Source organism: Lepisma saccharinum, chromosome 24 (assembly GCF_977018435.1).
Source record: "Lepisma saccharinum chromosome 24, izLepSacc3.1, whole genome shotgun sequence".
Lineage (NCBI taxonomy): Eukaryota > Metazoa > Arthropoda > Insecta > Zygentoma > Lepismatidae > Lepisma > Lepisma saccharinum.
Window position 1 is genome coordinate 21,098,593 of NC_139252.1, and position 19,890 is coordinate 21,118,482.

The following is a 19,890-nucleotide window of genomic DNA, read 5'->3' on the forward strand; positions in this document are numbered from 1 at the left end:
ATTCAAGACATCAAGCTATCCACCATGTAGGTCGAGGCAGTGTCTCTGATGTCCCTCGTCTACAGAGTTGAAATATAAATTGCTTAAATAATTATTGACCATAATGTGTACATCTTCTAGTTATTCTAGTAATATTTGTTTCTTGTGTATTTTTATTTGCATTAGGGATGGATCGATATGAGATTTTTGTAGATACTGATACACGACCAATATAAAATTTACTGTTATTTTATAAATCCAATATGAAATTACAAGTGCTCCATAAAAAACCTAAATGCATCATTCACCCTCTTAAATACAGTATCCAAGCAGACAGATTACAACAAACGGGTTGGATATTAACTAATTTACATTACAAAACTAGGCATATGAATTAATTTACATGCCTATATTCATTTAAAAATGTAAAAATGGCAGAATTTCAGGCAGATTTTAGAAATATCAGACTGATAAAATTATTAACTATTATTTACTGATACACCAATATCTACCAGTACCTATATCAGTTTATACCAATTGAGTGCCTATAAAAACAGTGTATGTTCCAGCTCCAAAAATAAAGTGTAGGCAGAGATTTGAAATTGTGATCAGAATTTGGAGCCACCTCAGCACAAAATCCATCTTTCAGCCATCTTGAAATCCTTTGAGCAATTTCACTCTAATGCAAAACCAATCTACTAGATGTATCTAGTTGTGTTATAAAAAAAAGTGATTACTCAATAATATGTTCACTATTTATCACTGGTAGCAACAATTAATAATGGATTCAGGTAATAGGTTTATTCCTGCCTCTACAGGTGACATTTCTTACTTCAACGCCTTCTTGCATGTATATCAAGAGCATGAAGAAGACAACCGATTTCATGTTTGAACCTGAACGTCACAACTGAAATATCCAATCAGAGGCCATTTTTATTTTGGTGACGCATAGCATCAATTTGGGCCAACTTCTAAGCTCATTTTTTGCAAAATGTGTCGAATTAAGACAAACTATTTTGCACAACATTAATGTAAAATGAATAGCATCCAGTGATATAGTTAAAATCATATTTTAGGTTATAGTGGAAATGTTCATTGTAGTGCATGTGAGTGCTGTACACCCCCCCCTCCCCTGCAAAACTGTCAAGAATACATTTCCAGAGTGTAAGGAATTAAAATCAGTCAAGTTAGAAAATAAGCCATTGAAGAATTGCTCATGCTTGTAACGCTGAAGGCTGAAGAGGATTCTCTGTGATTTACATAAATAAAGTTTCGATTATGACACGAGGGATGTATGAAAGCAGATTCCTGTAATCTAACATGTGTGGATGCATTCATGATAGCTTCATTTTTTACCAAAATAATTATATTGGAGCAGAGATGAGAGGAATGAAAACAGCGACGTAAGTTGTTCAAGGGAAATTTGGCATGGTGTTTTCTTTTATCGGATTCAAGATTCTTTATATTTCATATGCAAGAATCATTCAAATTTCAGCTTAAAATCTCTAAATTTGCTGCAGTTTCTTGGCACTATATTATTGACCTACTTCCTCTCTTCCTAAACCATGCACTATGACAGAGTTTATATTAAAATTTTAAAGCTACAATGATGCCATAATATTTGTGAGACTTGTGATTCTCGAAAATGTAGTCTAGTCGAATACAAGCATAATGTAAAGCTCTCGCAAGGCATGGATGTTCATTCAGTCTATTACCTGCAGTCTTTAAACTTTCTGGAAAATCACATTCATTCAACTATTCGCTGGAGACAACCGACATTTCTGATGAGAAGTCCGAGTGAATTGCATCACAACTCAAGTGCCATGTTGCAAATTCAGTGGGAAAACATGTCACGGTATCTAGTGACATGTGAAACGCAGTTCGATATAAATTATTTTTGTTTATTGATTCATTTTATGCACAAACATGAAAGTGTGAGGTTTGATTTATTTTGTGAATAAACTTGTATCCGAGCCAGACGTCGGGAGTTGGGGACGAGTTTTTCTTGAGTGACAGCGGAACTGCCTTTTTCGGCTTAGAACATGACATATTTGCACCAACGCGGAGATAAGGAAAGATTATTTTCGCCGCTACCGGGCTTGAGTCGCAGCAGGCGTTCGAACCCATGTTCACGGATGACCAGGAAAACCAGCTGGAGCTCAAGCCTGCAAGGATCCAGGACGCGTCGCTGACCGCGTTTCAAGACAATGGAGAGAGGTCATTTCCATCCCTCTGAAACAGAAGCCAAGCCAGTAGAGCGTCCTTTTCAACGGAAGAATTCGAATCTCTTATATATAGGCAGTACTATGATTCCAGACACAGTTTTCACCCGGATTTCATAGAGAGAGCAGCTCCGCGATACACTCTCGCGTGATCATTGCTTTGTGTTCGTGAACTTTGTTTCCTTACGTGCTGTGAGCGACTTGCAGATAGAGAGTTACCAGTGTGCGCCTTATTTTGGTGAAGATTACGCGGTGATTTGCTTTTTGCCAAGCGTTAACTACATAATCATGGGCGGCTAAAGGAGATTGAGAAGGGAGTCTGTCGACTTCCCTGACCCCGCAACGATGCATCGCCATCTTCCGATGAAGCCAGTCAGCCAACGCCAAAGACGACATCAAAGCCAAACACTGCCCAAAGCCCGAAGGACGTCTTCAGAACGACGCCAATCGAAGCCCGTCTCCAGAGAGAGAGATTGAAGGACGCCTCCAGAACGACGCTTCCAGAACGATGCCGAATCGAAACCCGTCACCAGAGAGATTCCGAACCGACGCGTGACCACGTACACCCGACGCTAGTGACAAGAGGAACGCCCGAAGTTCTGAGGAGGTGCAAGTACACCATATCGTCGCAATTATTCTTCGTCGCGATCGACCTCGGAGGACAATTTCGCCACAAAGGAACCGTGTGCAAGTCCCGCGTCCAGGAGAGATCAAGGACCACGCCATGTAGCAGAGTCTGGTACAGTATACTTCAGAGGGTCTCATGTCCATGTAAACGTGCGTCGTTAGTATCAACACCGTACTGTTAACGCCGAAGTCTCACTTATTCGCAAAGTTACTCAGGAAACCCCGAACCTAACTTCCGTCTCTGACAATTTTTGGTATTGTAGTAAAAAAGGGTTATTTCATGTTCAGATGTTCTAATTTAATTGTCTGCATTCAGGGCTAGAAGCTCCATTTCATTTCTTTAATATTTAGTATAAATTGTCAAAGTGTGCTCCATTTTTTGTGTAACCGACCGCCCCGTCGCGCCATTTAATTTGTCAATAGTTGACTGATGAGTCCTTTTTAATTGTGGAAAGCGTAGTTGTTTTTATTGCAAGGTCGTGTGCGTGAAATAGTATTATTTGTTGCATAGTGGTTTTTAAGGTAATTTTTGCTCGCGCCGACGATTGATTAGTGTATTCCGGCAGCTGGAGCCAAATAAATTTTTGCATCACTATGTAATTGAGTACTTGTTCTCATTGGACGAGAGAGGCTTGTGTGTAATACCCCCGTCCGAGAAACTTGTATAATGTCGTGCTTGCGACTCGATGCACACGTTCATTCGAACGAAAGATTTAACCACGCCGACCCATTGTCTTAGTTAACCGCTTTCCGAGGGCTGGCACTTAAGTTAATTTAAAAGAGCACAGGAGCTGGCAGACAAATGCCCTAAATTCACATAAAGGTTTAGAAATTAAAAGGAATGATATGTTAATGAGATCCATGACTTGTATCCATACTTCACATGTAAAAATACCTCATGTGTGTGAAAGAGAGATAGCGTGAATGTTGTGAGAGTGAGGAGGCTTTGTAAACAGTTGTTGATTGCAATATTTTTTTTGTTGTTACAATATATATTCACTTTTTACCGTTCGTCAGTGTTGTTATTTGACGTTTTCAGGTACCAGATATTATGCTATTAGTGTTTTATGAATGTTCGAATCTACATATCAAAGGTAAACAAAACAGTGTAACATTTCAAGGTATTAATCTCCGCCTCGCAATAGTATGACAATAAACGACCGTCTCAGTACCGAACTTGATAACTGGACCGTGAGTCACGACCGGTTTCCCGTACACATAACGACGTTTGGCCCCGTGCCGGGGTATGATTGACACGTCATTTCGGGGACCGTGAGTGCACTCGTTACAAACAGCCAGAGTGGTGAATTGGGAAAGAACATCCCTGTAGTCTGGACATGAGTTCTTGAACTATGACTTGTTTCGGAAGCTACAAGTTCCTCTTCGAGAATGTCTCTTCAAGACCATTGAAGTGGTGGTCCCTCAATAATACGGGGAGAAACAATTCCATTGACGGTGTAAAAAATTGCCAGAAATTTGGCAATATATGCTACACTCTGAATGCTACATACAGGATTACAAGGAATGCAGTAACCTTGTCCTCCACAATTATATAAGTATGACAGTTATCAACATGTAATCACTTTCTTGAAATGATCCTTGTATATCAAATCAATAATGAATACTGAAAGTTGACTTTATAGTTGAATGGCAGGAGCAGACTCATGCTCCTTTTGTTAAAGATACTTCACCATGCTGCTGTTCATAGAAGATAAAATATTGAAACCTTATCAAATCCTCAGGTTTGTGCGATATCAATTTATGGGACAGACCAGAAGATGCAGAATATAAACCTTGTGCCACAAATCTAAAAAATGACATTTTAGTGTGCAAATAAAGCTTACAGGACATAATCAATGTGTTCCAGGAAGTATAAAAATAGGTAATAGACATCTGAATACGGAATCCATTCAAGATAGTGGCAGACATCGAATCATTTAATGGCATATACCGGTACCTCTATTCTCATAATTTTTTTATGGAAATATAATGATAAATTATGATACAATCGAATCTTTGACATGGTCATTTTGTTACCATTGTGTTTTACTGAAACATGTTCTCAGCCAATGAAAACCAACAGAAGTGAAAAATCAGGAAAATGAGGTCTAGCTCGATAGCTTCATTGGTAGAGCAATGGCACTGATAGGGTTTGAGTTATGGCTGATCTGTATCATTGTTTCAAATTTTTACACAGCATTTGATGATATAGAAATATAGAAGTAAATGTATGAATTAATGTTCTCTACTTGAAAAGAACATTGATGTGGAGAAAAATAACTTATCAAATGAACAACGATGACCATATATGGCATCAAATGCAATATCATTCAAGATCCTCTAACCAATGAGCCTGCCGAAATGGACATTGGACACACCTAGTTTGAGAATTACGTCTCATATGTGATGTTCAGTTTATTACACAAGGATAATGAGTCCATAGTTATGATAGCAGGAGAAATACTAGTAGAACCCCACGCCTTCATTACATACAAGATCAGTATTTCAAAAATATTTACTTGACACAACTACCAATAGCAATTTGCTTAAATTGTGGCCACTGAACAAGCTAGCCTAATAATAATAATAATAATGAACAAAACCTCAATTAATTCTACAAGAAAAAGAGAGTACAACGCAAAAAAACTATGGTTTAAGACTTAAAACTTACCTTTATTCTTTGTACTTCAAATTTAATGTTCCGATGTTCATGTTTTCCATCAAATTTTGTATCTCTGTAGATATAGTTTACAGCTGTTACATGTTGAGCAATTAACGATAATATTTCTTCCCTGGTTTTTATAGGATCTCTTTCCTGCGGAAAAAAATTACCTTATTAATATGAAATTAAAAATCAGGTTACAAATACACATAAATGTTATTCAGAATTATTCCAGCATAATATAGGAAAACAATAGGCATTTTGTATAAATTTCATTAAAGCTACAGATGTTTCCTTGTACGAAGTATGCATGGAGTACTACATTGTGACATTGGCTTTGCTTCCTTCCCATGCAAAAATTAATAATAGTTTGTGTAATAGGCTTGTGCCTTAACTTCGCCATCCAAAATAAGAAGTAAGTAAATAAATATATAAATGGGCCATTCTCGAAAAAGGGGTGGTCATAAAAATGTTTTAAAAATATTTACATTTTTTTTTAGTAGGAGTTAATTTAGTCATAACTTTCAAGATTCATCTGCTTTATTTCTTCCAGAAATATTTTTTTCTCTTTTCAGAATTTTACACAAAATATGTAGATTTTCTACTCCATGGACTGTCCTGTCCATAAGCGACATTTATGGATGGAGATGATTTTAATAGATTTTCCCTTTAAACACGTTAACCTTTAATATATTGCAATTAACTAATTATTCACTTTAGTACCTCCTATTAATATCAAAAATAATTTTATTAAAATCTTAGTTGAGTAAAATATCAAAATATAATGTCCCAGAGTGAACTGTCCACTCCGTGGACACTGGTAAAAAGTTCCTATAAAAATCCACAGAGTGCAACACTGTTCATTCCACATCAGGAAATTGGAGGCAATGGAAACCATTGCGATTTCAAGGGACAGTTCGAGGTGCTTGTCTTGCCTTTTGTATGAGATTTTTGGGATTAAGTTCTGATATTCGAACTTTGTCGAAATCACATGTCCACTCCGTGGACAAGCTTCACACGGTGAGAAATTTTGCAAATCATTAATTATTATGAATTTAGTGATAAACATTATGTACAGAACTCATCTAAAAACTTATGTTTCCCTAATTTGTATTTTTATGGAGTAATACAATAAAAGAAAAGATTTTGTTGCCTCCGTGAATGTTCAGTCCCTGGACCGAGAAACTCAAGGAGGGGATAGTGTTATTCATGGTCATGTTTTTATAATTTGTTGAATCCTGATTAATTAAAAAATATTTGTAACTTAGACACAGTTATCCTTTTAAAGCGAGTTCTCGTAGATTCAAATATGTTTATTTTCTTTCTTGTTCACCAAATGAATAAGCTAACTTATTAATAAGCGATTCAATGTTGTTTTTTTTAATGTAACCTTTCAAATTTGTGATAGTTTAAAATATTTCGATAATGTGTCTGAAACTGACTACTCTCTCAAGTTTGCTTAATTCTGACCAATAAACTGAAATAAATTGAAGGCTGAGGAGAAAAACCAACTAAGTCAATTTTATGTCATAAGCAAGGTAGTAGTGTCATTTCCTGCTATGTGGGTGCTATACTGGACTTTACAACATGCTCTCATCCATTTTTAAAACTTCACACCTTATGAATATGAACACTTATTCCTCTAAGAAACGAATGTAAACATTTTGAATGCCAACAATTAAAAGTCAAGTGGAGGGATATTGACGGTTGAAATGAATGTATTTGTTTCTCAGTTTGCGTCCAGTGTGGTTACTGTAATGTAGTGTTGGTTTCTTTTCCTTCATTGTGTGTGCGGTATTAGTGATGTGGCGAAATGCATAGTGTAAGTGTCTGGAGAAACAGTTTTAGATTATGTTAAATCTAAGTGTATGGTTTCATTATTAATGAATAGTTTTTACTCAGATGTGTGTATATTTCAAAGATTACAAGTGTTGTTAATACAGAGCATGCAATTAGTAGAAATGAGGTACCATGAAAACAAAACTGTTAATAATGATAATAATGTTGGCAGGGTTCAAAACAAGGATAGACTAGAGGCTCAAACTGATGAAACTAAAAAAAGATGGTATCACTTTAAGCCTGGTTTCCATATTTAAAACACTACAGATACTGACCAAGGCAGTTTTATATTAAACTAAAAACACTTTACACATGACGTTTCCACCCTATATCAGGGTCTTCTTCACACACAGAAGTAAACTAGTTATTTTAGTTTAGCTCTCCATCTGAAGACGACCCTGATATGGGTTGGAAACATCACGTGTAAAGTGTTTTTAGTTTATAATAAAACTGGCTGTATTGTTTATTAAAAAAATATTTTTGTTTGGTGAAGCCATCCAAGACCAGACAATGAAGGGTTTCCAAAAAGAAGGTTCCACAAACAAAAAAGCAGCTATGCTGCAAGTATTAACAGGAAATACTGTCTTAAATATATATACCATTAGAAAGTGAGATCATTCACTTGAAATAATTTTTTTTATGATCAAAAAGAAATAAAGTTCAAGTCTACTTTTCACCAAGGAAAAGATTATGTACAGAAAATGTTTGGTTGCTTAAAAGGGGAAAAATATATTCTAAGTACTTCAAAATCCATTCTATGGAGTCTTGCACTATACCAGTGATGCCCAACCTACGGCCCACAGGCCAGATCTGGGCTGCCACATAGACCAGATCCAGCCCGCCACATGTGTTGCATTTCTTTACCATAAACATGTCGAAAAAAGTTTCATTTTATTTCTCCTTCTTAATATATACATGAAATTAACTTTTCTCAAGAGAGAAACAACAGAATGCAACACATACTCAAAACATAAATCACATTGACAGTCATCAAGTCACTTGGAAGGAAATAATTAATTGTTCCTTACAGGAACGTAGCTGGGGCCCCCAGCACCCTTGGTAAAATGGTAATTTGCTGACCATATAAGGAGAAAGCTTTAAAAATATTGTTTCCTACGTCCCTGCTTCCTTACATTGCTGTTTACTGCTATAAAATCATTGCCAGACTAATATATACCACTCTGGGTTGAATTCAGAAACATTACATTTGTTACATTTTGTACATTACAGTCATTCAGAAAGAAAACTAGAATGATGTAATTTCACCATCTTTTTTACGTTTTCTAACGTACATTTTAAATTTTTCAGAATCTGGATAATTATGTGAAATCTGTATTCAATATTTTCGTTCATAAACCCAGTGTATTAGTTACTGAACACAACCCTGATATTGAAGCTCACACGAAACATATTGCATTGTTGAGCCATGCAAGGATAACAAAACAAAAAAAGAAAGAAAATGAAACAATCAACAAACGGTCAACCTCATGGTTGGCTGTTTCTTTCAGGCAGTTACTAGTGTGTTTTCGGGGTGGATAATTTTGAGAAAGATGGCTTCTGAGCGGAAAAAGCGGAAAGTGGATTCAGAGTGCAGAAACTTTCACTTTTCAAGTTTGTACTTTTTTTGTGAAGCAGCATGAAAAAGCGTTGTGTCTTATCTGTAAAGAAACTGTGGCAGTGTTTAAAGAACACAACATCAAGAGAGACTACGAAACGAAGCATAAAAACACGTACGATGATCACGTCGGATCATCCCATGAAGAAAAAAATTCAAAGTTATGCAACGAAATTGGAGGACTGAAGAAACTCTTCAAGAAAAGAAGGCAGGAGAATGAAGCAGCAGTGAGGGCAAGTTTTCGGGTGGCTCACATTTTGAGTAGAGAGGCCAAGCCATTTTCTCACTGCGAGATGGTAAAAAAGTGTGTGTTAGCTATTGTGGAAGAAATGTGCCCAGAAAAGAAAAGTGTGGTCGAAACTGTCAGTCTTTCTCGCATGACTGTTACGAGACGAGTTGGGAAGCAATCTTCTGTCACAACTGCAGAGCCCAGCTAAGACTTTTGAGGTGTTTTCCGATTGCCGCTGACGAGTCTACAGATATCAGTGATGCTGCCCAACTATTAGCATTTATTCGGGGTACAAACAGTGAATTTCAAATTAAAAACTTGGTGCAATGCAAAGCATGCATGGTACCACCACTGCTGAAGATTTGTTTCGAAATGTGTCTGCGGTAATTAACAAACTTGGACTTCCTTGGAATAAATTGGTAGGTGTGACAACAGACTGAAGTATGATGGGACGTCACAACGGACTGGTTGCCAAAATACGTCAAAAGGTCCATCAAAGCAACGGTTCACGACCTATCGAGCTGCATTGCATTATTCACCAGCAACATCTATGTGGCAAGGTTCTAAACTTAAAACATATTATGCAGGTTGTCATCGAAACTGTGAACTTTATCAAATCACACGCATTAAATCACAGGACTATAAAGAAGTTTCTGAGTGACATTGAATCAGAACACGAAGATGTCGTATATCACAGTGAAGTCCGTTGGTTAAGTCGAGGAAAGGTGTTGAAACGCTTTTTCAATCTGAGGCATGAAATTGATATTGTCATGACAGAAAAATCAAAAAAAGTGCTGGAGCTCGGCGATTCATCGTGGTTGTGGGATTTGGCGATTTTGTGCAACATCACGTGCCACTTAAATGAACGTAACGTAAAGCTGCAAGGTAAAAGTAAATTGATCTCGGGTGTATATGCAGACATCAAGGATTTTGAAACAAAGCTACAATTATTCATACAACAAAGTGAAAAAAATCAATTTCTGCACTTTCCGACGTGCACAACATTGCTTCAAGAACAGCCTGATGTTGCATTTTCGAAGACAATAATAATCAGACTTTTGAAGCTGTTGCAAGAAAACTTTTAACGAACGATTTTCCGATTTTCGCGACCTGTGTGATGAAGTACATCTTTTTCAAAATCCGTTTTCGGCGGATCCATCAACTGCATTAGCCACACTGCAACTAGAACTCATTGAACTGCAATGTCAGGCATCTCTACACGACAAGTTTCGCAAACAACAATTAACAGAGTTTTATGCTCAACTCTCACCTGAAGATTTTCCAAACCTCAGGAAGCAAGCGCTGAAAATGGTTTCAGAGTTTGTTAGCACATACGTATGTGAACAAACATTTTCTGTGTTAAAACGAGCGAAACCATTACTTCGAAATCGTATTACAGACGAACATCTTGATTCTGTGTTTGGGATTGGTGTGTCAAGTTTTGAACCAGACATTGAAACGTTAGTTTCTGCAAAGCAACCACAAATATCGTACTAATAAATTGTAAGTACAAAAATAACTATTTTAAATCTTTGATTCTGGCTTCCTGCTATTTTTACAAATATTAATTGTCTGCATGTGTGAAGGATTTTCTTACGTTTGCGATATTAGTGTTTAAAAGCTGCAATTAAACGACGCCATACGATTTGTATCCTATTTATGTCAGAAGATGTTCTGGCCCGCGAAGATCGTGCTAAATCTTAATGTGGCCCATGGGCAAAAAAAAGGTTGGGCATCACTGCACTATACAATGAACTGGTCACAAAGGACATTTTGCACATTATTGTATGTACTGTTAAAATTGTGTTAATTTTATATTGCTCAAAAAATGATTGTCTGACACCACTCAAACAAAAGAATGTCTTGAAGCTTTCCTGGTGACAAATGATGAATACATTCCCTCGGGCTATCGACCAGGCCATTTCTGGGACAGTTTCCGAGCTTTTGAGAGCTAACGTCACACTCATCTTCAAGCTAGAAGTGATGTTATTGTATAGTGCACATCTACCCTGAAGATGAGAGTAACATCAGCTCTCGAAAGCTTGGAAACTGTTCCAGACTTGGCCTGGTCGACAGCCAGAGAAAATTTATTCATCAAGTATGCACCCCTCAATTAACAAACGATTTATTCAATTAGAATGTCAATGATGTTTCATATTAACTTTCATAGGGGGGAAATGAAAGCATTGATCTTTACACTATGGAAATTTTCATCATGCTTTCAGCTTCATCATTTGGAAAATTCATCTCTTCTAAATATAAAGTACTGTCAATGCTTAGAACAAAGTTTCCCTAAAAATTGTGGTATGAAACCAAATATTTGAGGATGCCAATTATCTCAAGGCTCTTCTGCACAAGCATTCTACATATCCTTCTGGCTTACCTGTTCATATATGTGTCTCCATATCAAAGGATCTGTCTGAATAAAAAGAGAGCAAGTTTTCTTGTTCTCCTCCTTGATTCCCCTCTTGGACCTATGACTAGTATTCTCTTCATTGGCTTCTCGACTGTACTTGTGATGAGCAATTAGGTCATCAGGTGGCATATGATACGACTTGTGATGCTGCGCTGTTTCTAATTTGTTAACTACGGGAGGACGTCTTGGCGGAGGTTGTGGTGGATCCTCATCCACAGCAGAATTCTGAATTCTATCCATCCACTGTATAACATCATCAGTGATGCCGCATCCTCCAACATGCCCTGAAACAAACAGAGGAACATGTCACCTTTAGGTTAAAAGAACAATAAAACTTGTAAGTTTCAGTTGTTGATGAAACCAGACCAGAGTTCTTACACATTCTGCAACCCCTATTGTCTAACTTTTCCAGACCATTTAATAATGCTTTAATATACTAATATATAAATAGAAAATCTTCAAATTTGCAAGATAATCAAATGAATTAAGTTTATCAACATTACTGAAAATAAATTTAAAAAAATAAAATATTAAAATATGTATATTTGCACAAAATATTTACAATCAGGAAGCTTGCAGGAAAATACGTTATTATTTTTTTCAGTCTAATCCTGGAGATTTTCCCATCCTTTGAAAATTTTTACAAAATTCTCCGACTTTCCTGATCAGTGGGAACTTTGCAGGGTTGGAATACTGATTGAGGCATGTCTCATTGTGTTTGTCCTATCCTTCATTCCATCAGCTCATCATTCATTACACCACCCTGCATTTGTTTTTAAAAAAATTGGATGATTTGAAATCAATATGTAATTCTGGAAGTAATTTGAATGCTGAATAACATCTATTTTTTCCCATCACATCAGGAATTTTCACAATTTCATAATCAAAATTATCATATTCGCCATTCCATTATGCCTATTACAGAACGCAATAAAATAAATTACAACAAAAGAAAATTTGGATGTTTACAAACCAACAGGTGTTTCTGGAAGTATCTTGAATGTTGATGATGGATATGACATAAATTTTTCCCCATCGCGTCAGGATTTCTCTGCACCTCATTAAGTCCAATCAACCCACCATATTATAACTGATTTTTGGACATTTTGTGAAGGAAATTTTTACGAGGGATTTTGAAAATTGAACTTACGTAATCAAAGTTTACAATTTTCATGTCAATATATCTTGTGAAGACAGAAGGTGGATTAAATGCTTATTATTCTATGTGCATTTATAGTTCAAAATTGGAAGATTTGTATTGTAGGAAACCAATATTTTACCACCCTCTAAATAGAGCCATCTATTGAGTAAATTATGGAACTACACATTTTATTGTGAAATTAAGGCAGTTAATATATTGCTATTTTCAGAAGAAAGAAAAAAAAAAGAAAATAGATGTGATGGGTGAAAATGGATTTCATTTTATACATCAGCAAGATGAAATTATTCAGAGAAAACAGTCATCTGTGAGTCATCCAAACCAATGCAGGCCTGTGTTATCATTGCAATGAACCCAAAATAGAAGAAAAGAAAAATCTTTTCAGTACACTGTATAGCTGAATTTAAAAGTGCATTGCTTGAAACAGATGTTTCCTTCCTTTGCTAGTTCGCCTTTTAGTGCACATACAAAATAATAACAACAAAGAAGGTTGCCTGAAAAGAATGCATTCATTTGCTTCTTTCTTTCATAACAACCTAATGGAAGGAATAACAATGTTCTTGCAGGGAATTGTTACATAATTCCAATACTTTGATTTCTCACTCCTACCAAAAAAGAAAAAAATTGAACCACAATTTTTTTCGTCTAACTAAAATAAATTACAACCTCTTAACAATCAATTATAAATGATTTATTCAGAAATTAATACATTTTTTCCTGATTCCACACAGAGTAGAAAATTCAGGAGAGGTATTTACTATTGGATACTGTATCTCACACACACATATATATTCAGAAATTATTTCAGGATATGGAAACTCCAGTAATATTTTACCATAGTTTCCTTGTACAACATACGAGGACTTCCTCATCCTGAAATGCAACAGTGCCTTAAAGTAGCATGTGTCACTTCAAGATGGACCAATGAAATGACTGCTTATACCAGCATGCCATTGTGCTTCAGTGTGAAAGGCTGCACAATCAACATCTGACATATATGTCACTTGTCATGTTGGTGTAAAAACAACCTTCAGATAAGACAGTAGAGAAAAGATGGAAATGAATAATTTAATTTGGCTGACAAGAAAGTATTACATACCTGTTCTCACATCCTCATATGGGTCCTCTACATCTGCTTCCGAATAGATCACAGAATGAAAGCTCTGATTTGTTTTGTCTGGAAAATACTTGTAAGCTTTCTCAACGAAGTAGTTCCCTCTAGGTGTTACTAACTTTCCTTGAAAGATACCGTCACTAATTGATCCGAAAACGTAAGTTCCTGTTTCACCTACAGAAAGACAAATATATTATAATCAGCACTTTATTGAATGTCGCTGACAATCAGGGTGGACAAGAATTATGATTTTTATTTAAAAAAATATTTTTGATTAATTTTCTTAATATAAATCGATTTTTTATTTTAAAAAAAAAACATCTTTAAAATTGCCTTTATGTCTCTTGGCACTGTACATACAAATACTACATATAGATACATCTTTCTTTCTTAGAAATGCTTTTCTGGTAAAATATTTGAACAGTTTGATTAAAGCAAATAAAATATTATGTAAATATACATTTTTCTGTTTCTGATACTGTACATATGAACCTACTGTGGAAATGTATGTTCAGTGTGTTAATGAAACTATAATAATTCCCTCCACATCTGTGTCAAAGATCAATAGCTCCTCCAAAGTTTTGGGAACAAAGGGGAATTTCATTGCTTCGGCAAGGGTGCAATGTGCTTTAGGCACTATGATTGAATGTTGTACATTTTTTCTTGTGTAGCATAAATATCTGTATCATCAAAAGTAGTATGGAGTGTGTAGTAAGGGATGATTTCAGTAGCAGCCAATTAACACTTCAAGTGATATTTTAAATGATATAGAAAAGATGTAGTGTTTTGTACGATATTTCTAAATTTCATGTAACATAATGACCCCCCCCCCCACACACACACACACAATTTATCTTAATTTAATACTGTTAAAATTTGAAAAACGGACTTGGTTTACAAAGCCCCACGCGATAACTTGCGAGCCCCCACACTGGAGATTAATTCTAGCTACGGGCCTGCATTAGGTTAACTACTAGCATACAGAGTCCTTCAAATTGGAGTTGTATCATTAAACCAATTACAATTTGTAATTAACCTTCACTTCATAATCAATAAAACAGAAACTCTCTTTATAGTCTCTTTTTAAAAATAAACTCTCTCAAATGAACTAACCATTCATCTTACAAGAAAATTAGATTTATTCTGAAACAAAGACTCAATTACATATGAATTTAACATTGCATATTTCCCTTTTATATCCTTGATAGGAGAGTACATTGTTTCGTTGTTTCAAAATCTCACCAACAAAAGTTTCTAGTTCGAGTACTGGCTAGGCTTACCATATGTCTGGGATATGCCTGGCTGGGGTGATGTCAGGGGTTTTGAGAATCGGAACATGAAGATAGCTACCGGTATTGAATATTCATGACCAGATTATAAGGCTCGATTATATACCTTTTCATTCTTCGAGATATTGACTTCCGAGCCGTTCCGTTTCCGTACTTCCGTGAATATCTTGGTTGTCTTGCAAGCATGTGAAATAACTCGCCTACATGTTTTTGATAATTATAGTTATTTACAAGGGCTTTGCATTTGGCAATGGGCAAAATAAAGTGTGTAGTATTTAACGTTAACAAAAAATATTATCCCATAGCAGCACAAGGTTCCTTCGTTTGTTGCCTGCAATAGAAATAATTCTTGCCATTTTTGATGGGCTAAACCCATACTTCCTGTCTTGTGAACAATGCCCAAAATTATTATTTGATTTTTTTTGAAAATCCAGAAAGTGAATTGTATTTGAAATTTCTGTATGATTTTCTACAGTTAATTAGTAATGTAGTTTTGGAATTTGAAGCTAATTCTATCACAGCGACAGAAGCGTCTCAGACATATTCTCAATTAATTTGTCAACTTCAGGAAAGAAAAACCCATAAATTTATACCATCTTCTGCCAAAGAATTGCTATGAACTCTAAAAGAAAATAATGATGTTCACGAACAAAAATTCTTCTCAAGCGTAGACAATTTTCATAATTCTAGAATCCAATACTTAAGAGTTGTGGAGGAATAATAATAATAATTAATAACAATAATGTTCCAATAAAATGTTAAGGCTTTTAAGTAATTTCAATCTATTTTTGTAAAAAAAACCTGAAATTCAGAAGTAATGAGTTGATCGCGAATATGTCCTGAGTTGGGCCCAAAAATATATAGTAAGCCTAGTACTGGCCTAGGCATGTGTATTCCATTATGAATGTCCCTTAATTAGTTTACTGTAATCATCATACATCCTCATCAACACAATTAGCCCAAAGAAGCAAAAAGAGAAACACTAAATAAGAAAAAATACAAATACATCACAGGAGTTGGGTCAAACTAAATATCTCGTTTACTTCATTAATTCTTTGTATTCAAAATGATGTGATGTTACATGAATCTGGGACATCAATGATACATTTCAGTATTTAGGCAAAACACACCAAGTTATAAAATACTATTACTCTTAAAATGAATGACACACTCCTTGTGATCTGTTACAAAAAGTGAAACTTTTGTAATGCAAACAACAGCAAAATATCCCGAAATGTTATGCCATGAAATATAGCATATTGAGAGTGTATTGATAAAATTAATCATGCAAATGATACATACATCAAATATCCATTCTTACACTGAAAAGTAGTTTGAACTCTTCAAAAGTTCCTGAGTACACAAATGAAATTATTTTTAAAAATACTTTAAAAATCTATACTACAAATTTAATCTGATACACTTACCTAATATATGTCCTTCATATAAATGTGAAGTATCTAATTCTTCTACGTTCCCTTTTGGGCCATGGATTACTAAGTTACTACTGAATGTTGAGAGATCTCTTTTCAACCTGATGTTGAAATGTCTCCCATGAGAGCTAAACCTTAGATGAACTACGTTGTCCCTAACGACTGAACGCTTGGCACGGAGATGGCTTTTGTGAACATCTTTTGTGTCGTATGTGAGTGGCTCATAATGTCTAATATATTCATTTAATCTTGTTGCTGGAAAGAAACCAAATTAAGAAATTAGTTACATCAAACTTTTACTTGAAAAGGAACAATACACAAAATAAACAATAGTTAAGGAAATGTTAAAATACTTTATATAATGTGTGAACCTTTTCTTGTTACATTAGTTATATTGTGCACTACACATGTGCACATGCAATGGCATGTATGACAATGATGGCCAAATAGAGCCAAAGACCTTGATAGATACAAATATTCTCACAACGAAGGGATAAGCATGTCAAGTTTCGAACCTTTGACATCAAAAGTCCAGATCACGTATAATATAGGGAAAGCCAGTACATAAAAATGAAAAAAAGAAAAAAAGATCTGAACCTTCTTCATAAATTGGCATGTAGTTTTGTATAGTCAATACTGAACTTATAATATTTAACAACACTATATCATAACTACAAGTACTCAGGAATTCCATAGTTCCACATTTATGCTTGTCACACATTTTGGTTTGACTTTCCGGTAGATGATCTTACACCTTATTCAAAATGTAGGGGTGTAAAGGTGAATATGTAATAGGATAGGGACATTTTTTTTTTTTTTTACGATAACACCGACAAGTTGAGGAAAGCAAAATAAAGTGTTTAAAATGTATTTGTGTAGTTTCAGTGTTACGGAATCGCGAAATAACGCTAATTATGCCATTTTCCAGAATAACACCGAATTTCACACTTTAACACAACATTTACAATATAAACTGGGGATAACACTTCTGTTTCACAAGAAATACCTGAAGCTCTATGATAGTTCAATTCGAAGGAGATTGTCATGCTTCATTTATTGTGGTTTGGCACAGACAGAATACACAGTGTTTAACCTCGTTCTGAAATATAATTCGCTATGGGATCTTCCCAGAAGTGAAGTTTCGTAGGAACAGGAATTTTTTTTTTTAGGGAGAAGCACCTGTTGTGTTTTAGGGTGGGTGGGGGGGGGGGGCATGTATGTGTGTGTACACAATGTGGTATTTTAAGATTGTAGAGGGATTTTTTGGCATTGTTAGGGAAATGTGATGTGTATGATCGAGTTTAAAGATTTGGTTATCATTCAAGAGACATTTCATATTTAGTGGCGGATGAGATTATATAGGTTTCTAAATGGGAAAAAATTGGTAATTTTTCATAAAGGTAAGCCGTAATTATTTTTTGTCATTAAAACTAAAATTTGTCTCAATTTTCCAGAACTAAAACAATGTGAAAATCTTAAGCACAGGAGGAACAGTAAAAATGCATGTAAAAATAAAACAGATTTTAAATTAATAACCCCGAATTTTGCTCTAAACCGCGAAAAGTAACACCGAATTGCAGTAAAAAAAAAATAACATCGAAATTTAGGGAAAAATAAAACGAAAACTTCACGGCCCTAGTATTAGGTTCATAATGAAGCATTGCCTATAAATTTCGAGAACTCCAGACAACGGATGATATTCAGCGAAAAACGTACAACTTCAACAATTCATTGTGCAAAATTACACTCCGCCGCCATATTTCGGGCAAACAGATCCAATTCTGCATTCCAAACAAGCTGGGAAGGATTGTGCGTCGAAGAGATTCAAGGTACTATGATTATCATGATCATGTGAGGAATGTGTACATATAAAATATTGCAAAGTTTTCACTGTAAGAAGGCTCCTCATGCGCTTTCCTTAACACGTGCAAATCTGTCTACACATATTCATGCTGCTTTTTTCCAAAATGCACTATGTGATGATGTCAAATTGAATATCATCAATTTATTTGCAATACACAAGTAACAAACCAATGTTTGAGCGACTTACTTTCCTAATACACTTCTTTTTTTTCCTTAATCCTTTTGTTTAAAAAAAAATACTTCTTATGGGACCAGTGTGTCACTCACTAGTAGGGCTATAAGGAAGAGCATGTGCATCCTCTGCAATACTTGTTTTTCTTTTAAAAATGCAGAATTTGGGTTATTGTTTAACTATATAACAATAACAAGAATAACACAAGGTATTGTCCACACCCACAAGGACAACTAGTGGGGTCTGATGGGCCGAGACCTCTCTGCCCTCTCCACGGAATTTTTCATCTCACTTTATAATATATATATATATGTATGTATGTATGTATGTATGTATGTGTGTATGTGTGTGTGTGTGTGTGTGTTTCAATTGAGGTATCATTTGGTGACTAAGCTTTCAGTTTGCGACTAGCTTTGATGCATTGAGAGCCAAGTGGAACCTAAGTGTCAACGTCAAGTTTTAAAGACAAATCCATAACAGTTACATTTGATAAAATGTTATTTGACGTATTTCCATGATGAGGAAAATGGTTCTACAAGGTTATTCCTTGTGGAGGGGATGATGATGGTAAATCAAGAATCTTTCGACAGCTAGCAGATTGTTGAGAAAAAAAATAACACATCATCCACTGTTCTCCCCTTGATGCATAAATTAAACATGGGCTGGTCCAGGAGGAAAAGTTTGGAAGGGGTGCATGGAAGGAAAAGCTATAATTAGGCCTAATTCAATTTAAAATCTGTTGATAGAAGGGTCGTTCCTCCATCTGCACCCCCTCCTCCCAGTCCCATCTCCCCATGCACCTCGAGGAATTTAATTATACGCCGAAGCCGCCTCTAACCACAGCCCTCCACCGAAAAACTGAAATATCCAATAACAGGCTTCGAGGATAGTCCTGTGTGTATGATATCCGCCTACAGCGAGTAATAATCCATATCGGGCCATTTTATCGTGTTTTTAACTTCGAGCTTTGAAATACATCGTTCGAAAGTTTCGGATAATTAGAATGTCCGTCTCAATGCATGCTTTATGAGAAAACCAACCGGAACTGAAATTTTATCTGTTTTGAAGCATCATTATCGTTTCATGAAGCATCTGTCCTTCAGGAAAGTGGAAGATTGATCAAAAGCTACCAATCCCAATACATTAGTTCATTTTGGTATTTAATTTCAGTAACTCCTAGCAGGATATCGCAGTAGATAACGGTTATATTCCAGGAGTGAGTGAACATAAAGAGGGCTCACTCAGCCTTATAGGCGTACGTAGGAGGGTGT

The 19,890-nt window shown here is 35.6% G+C and overlaps 1 protein-coding gene across 4 annotated transcripts in view; it reads right to left on the reverse strand.

The window, feature by feature from the left end:
- The window catches only part of kuz (zinc-dependent metalloprotease kuz), a 438,495-nt gene that overhangs the window by 49,248 nt on the left and 369,357 nt on the right, over positions 1-19,890 (reverse strand). For all 4 annotated transcript variants that reach the window (XM_083110784.1, XM_083110783.1, XM_083110782.1 and 1 more), the window contains exons 2-5: positions 16,579-16,839; positions 13,848-14,036; positions 11,557-11,873; positions 5,500-5,643 (exon numbers count right to left, since the gene is read on the reverse strand). In XM_083110784.1, coding sequence (XP_082966910.1) covers positions 5,500-5,643; positions 11,557-11,873; positions 13,848-14,036; positions 16,579-16,839 — 911 coding nt within the window. The remainder of the gene's footprint in view (positions 1-5,499; positions 5,644-11,556; positions 11,874-13,847; positions 14,037-16,578; positions 16,840-19,890) is intronic.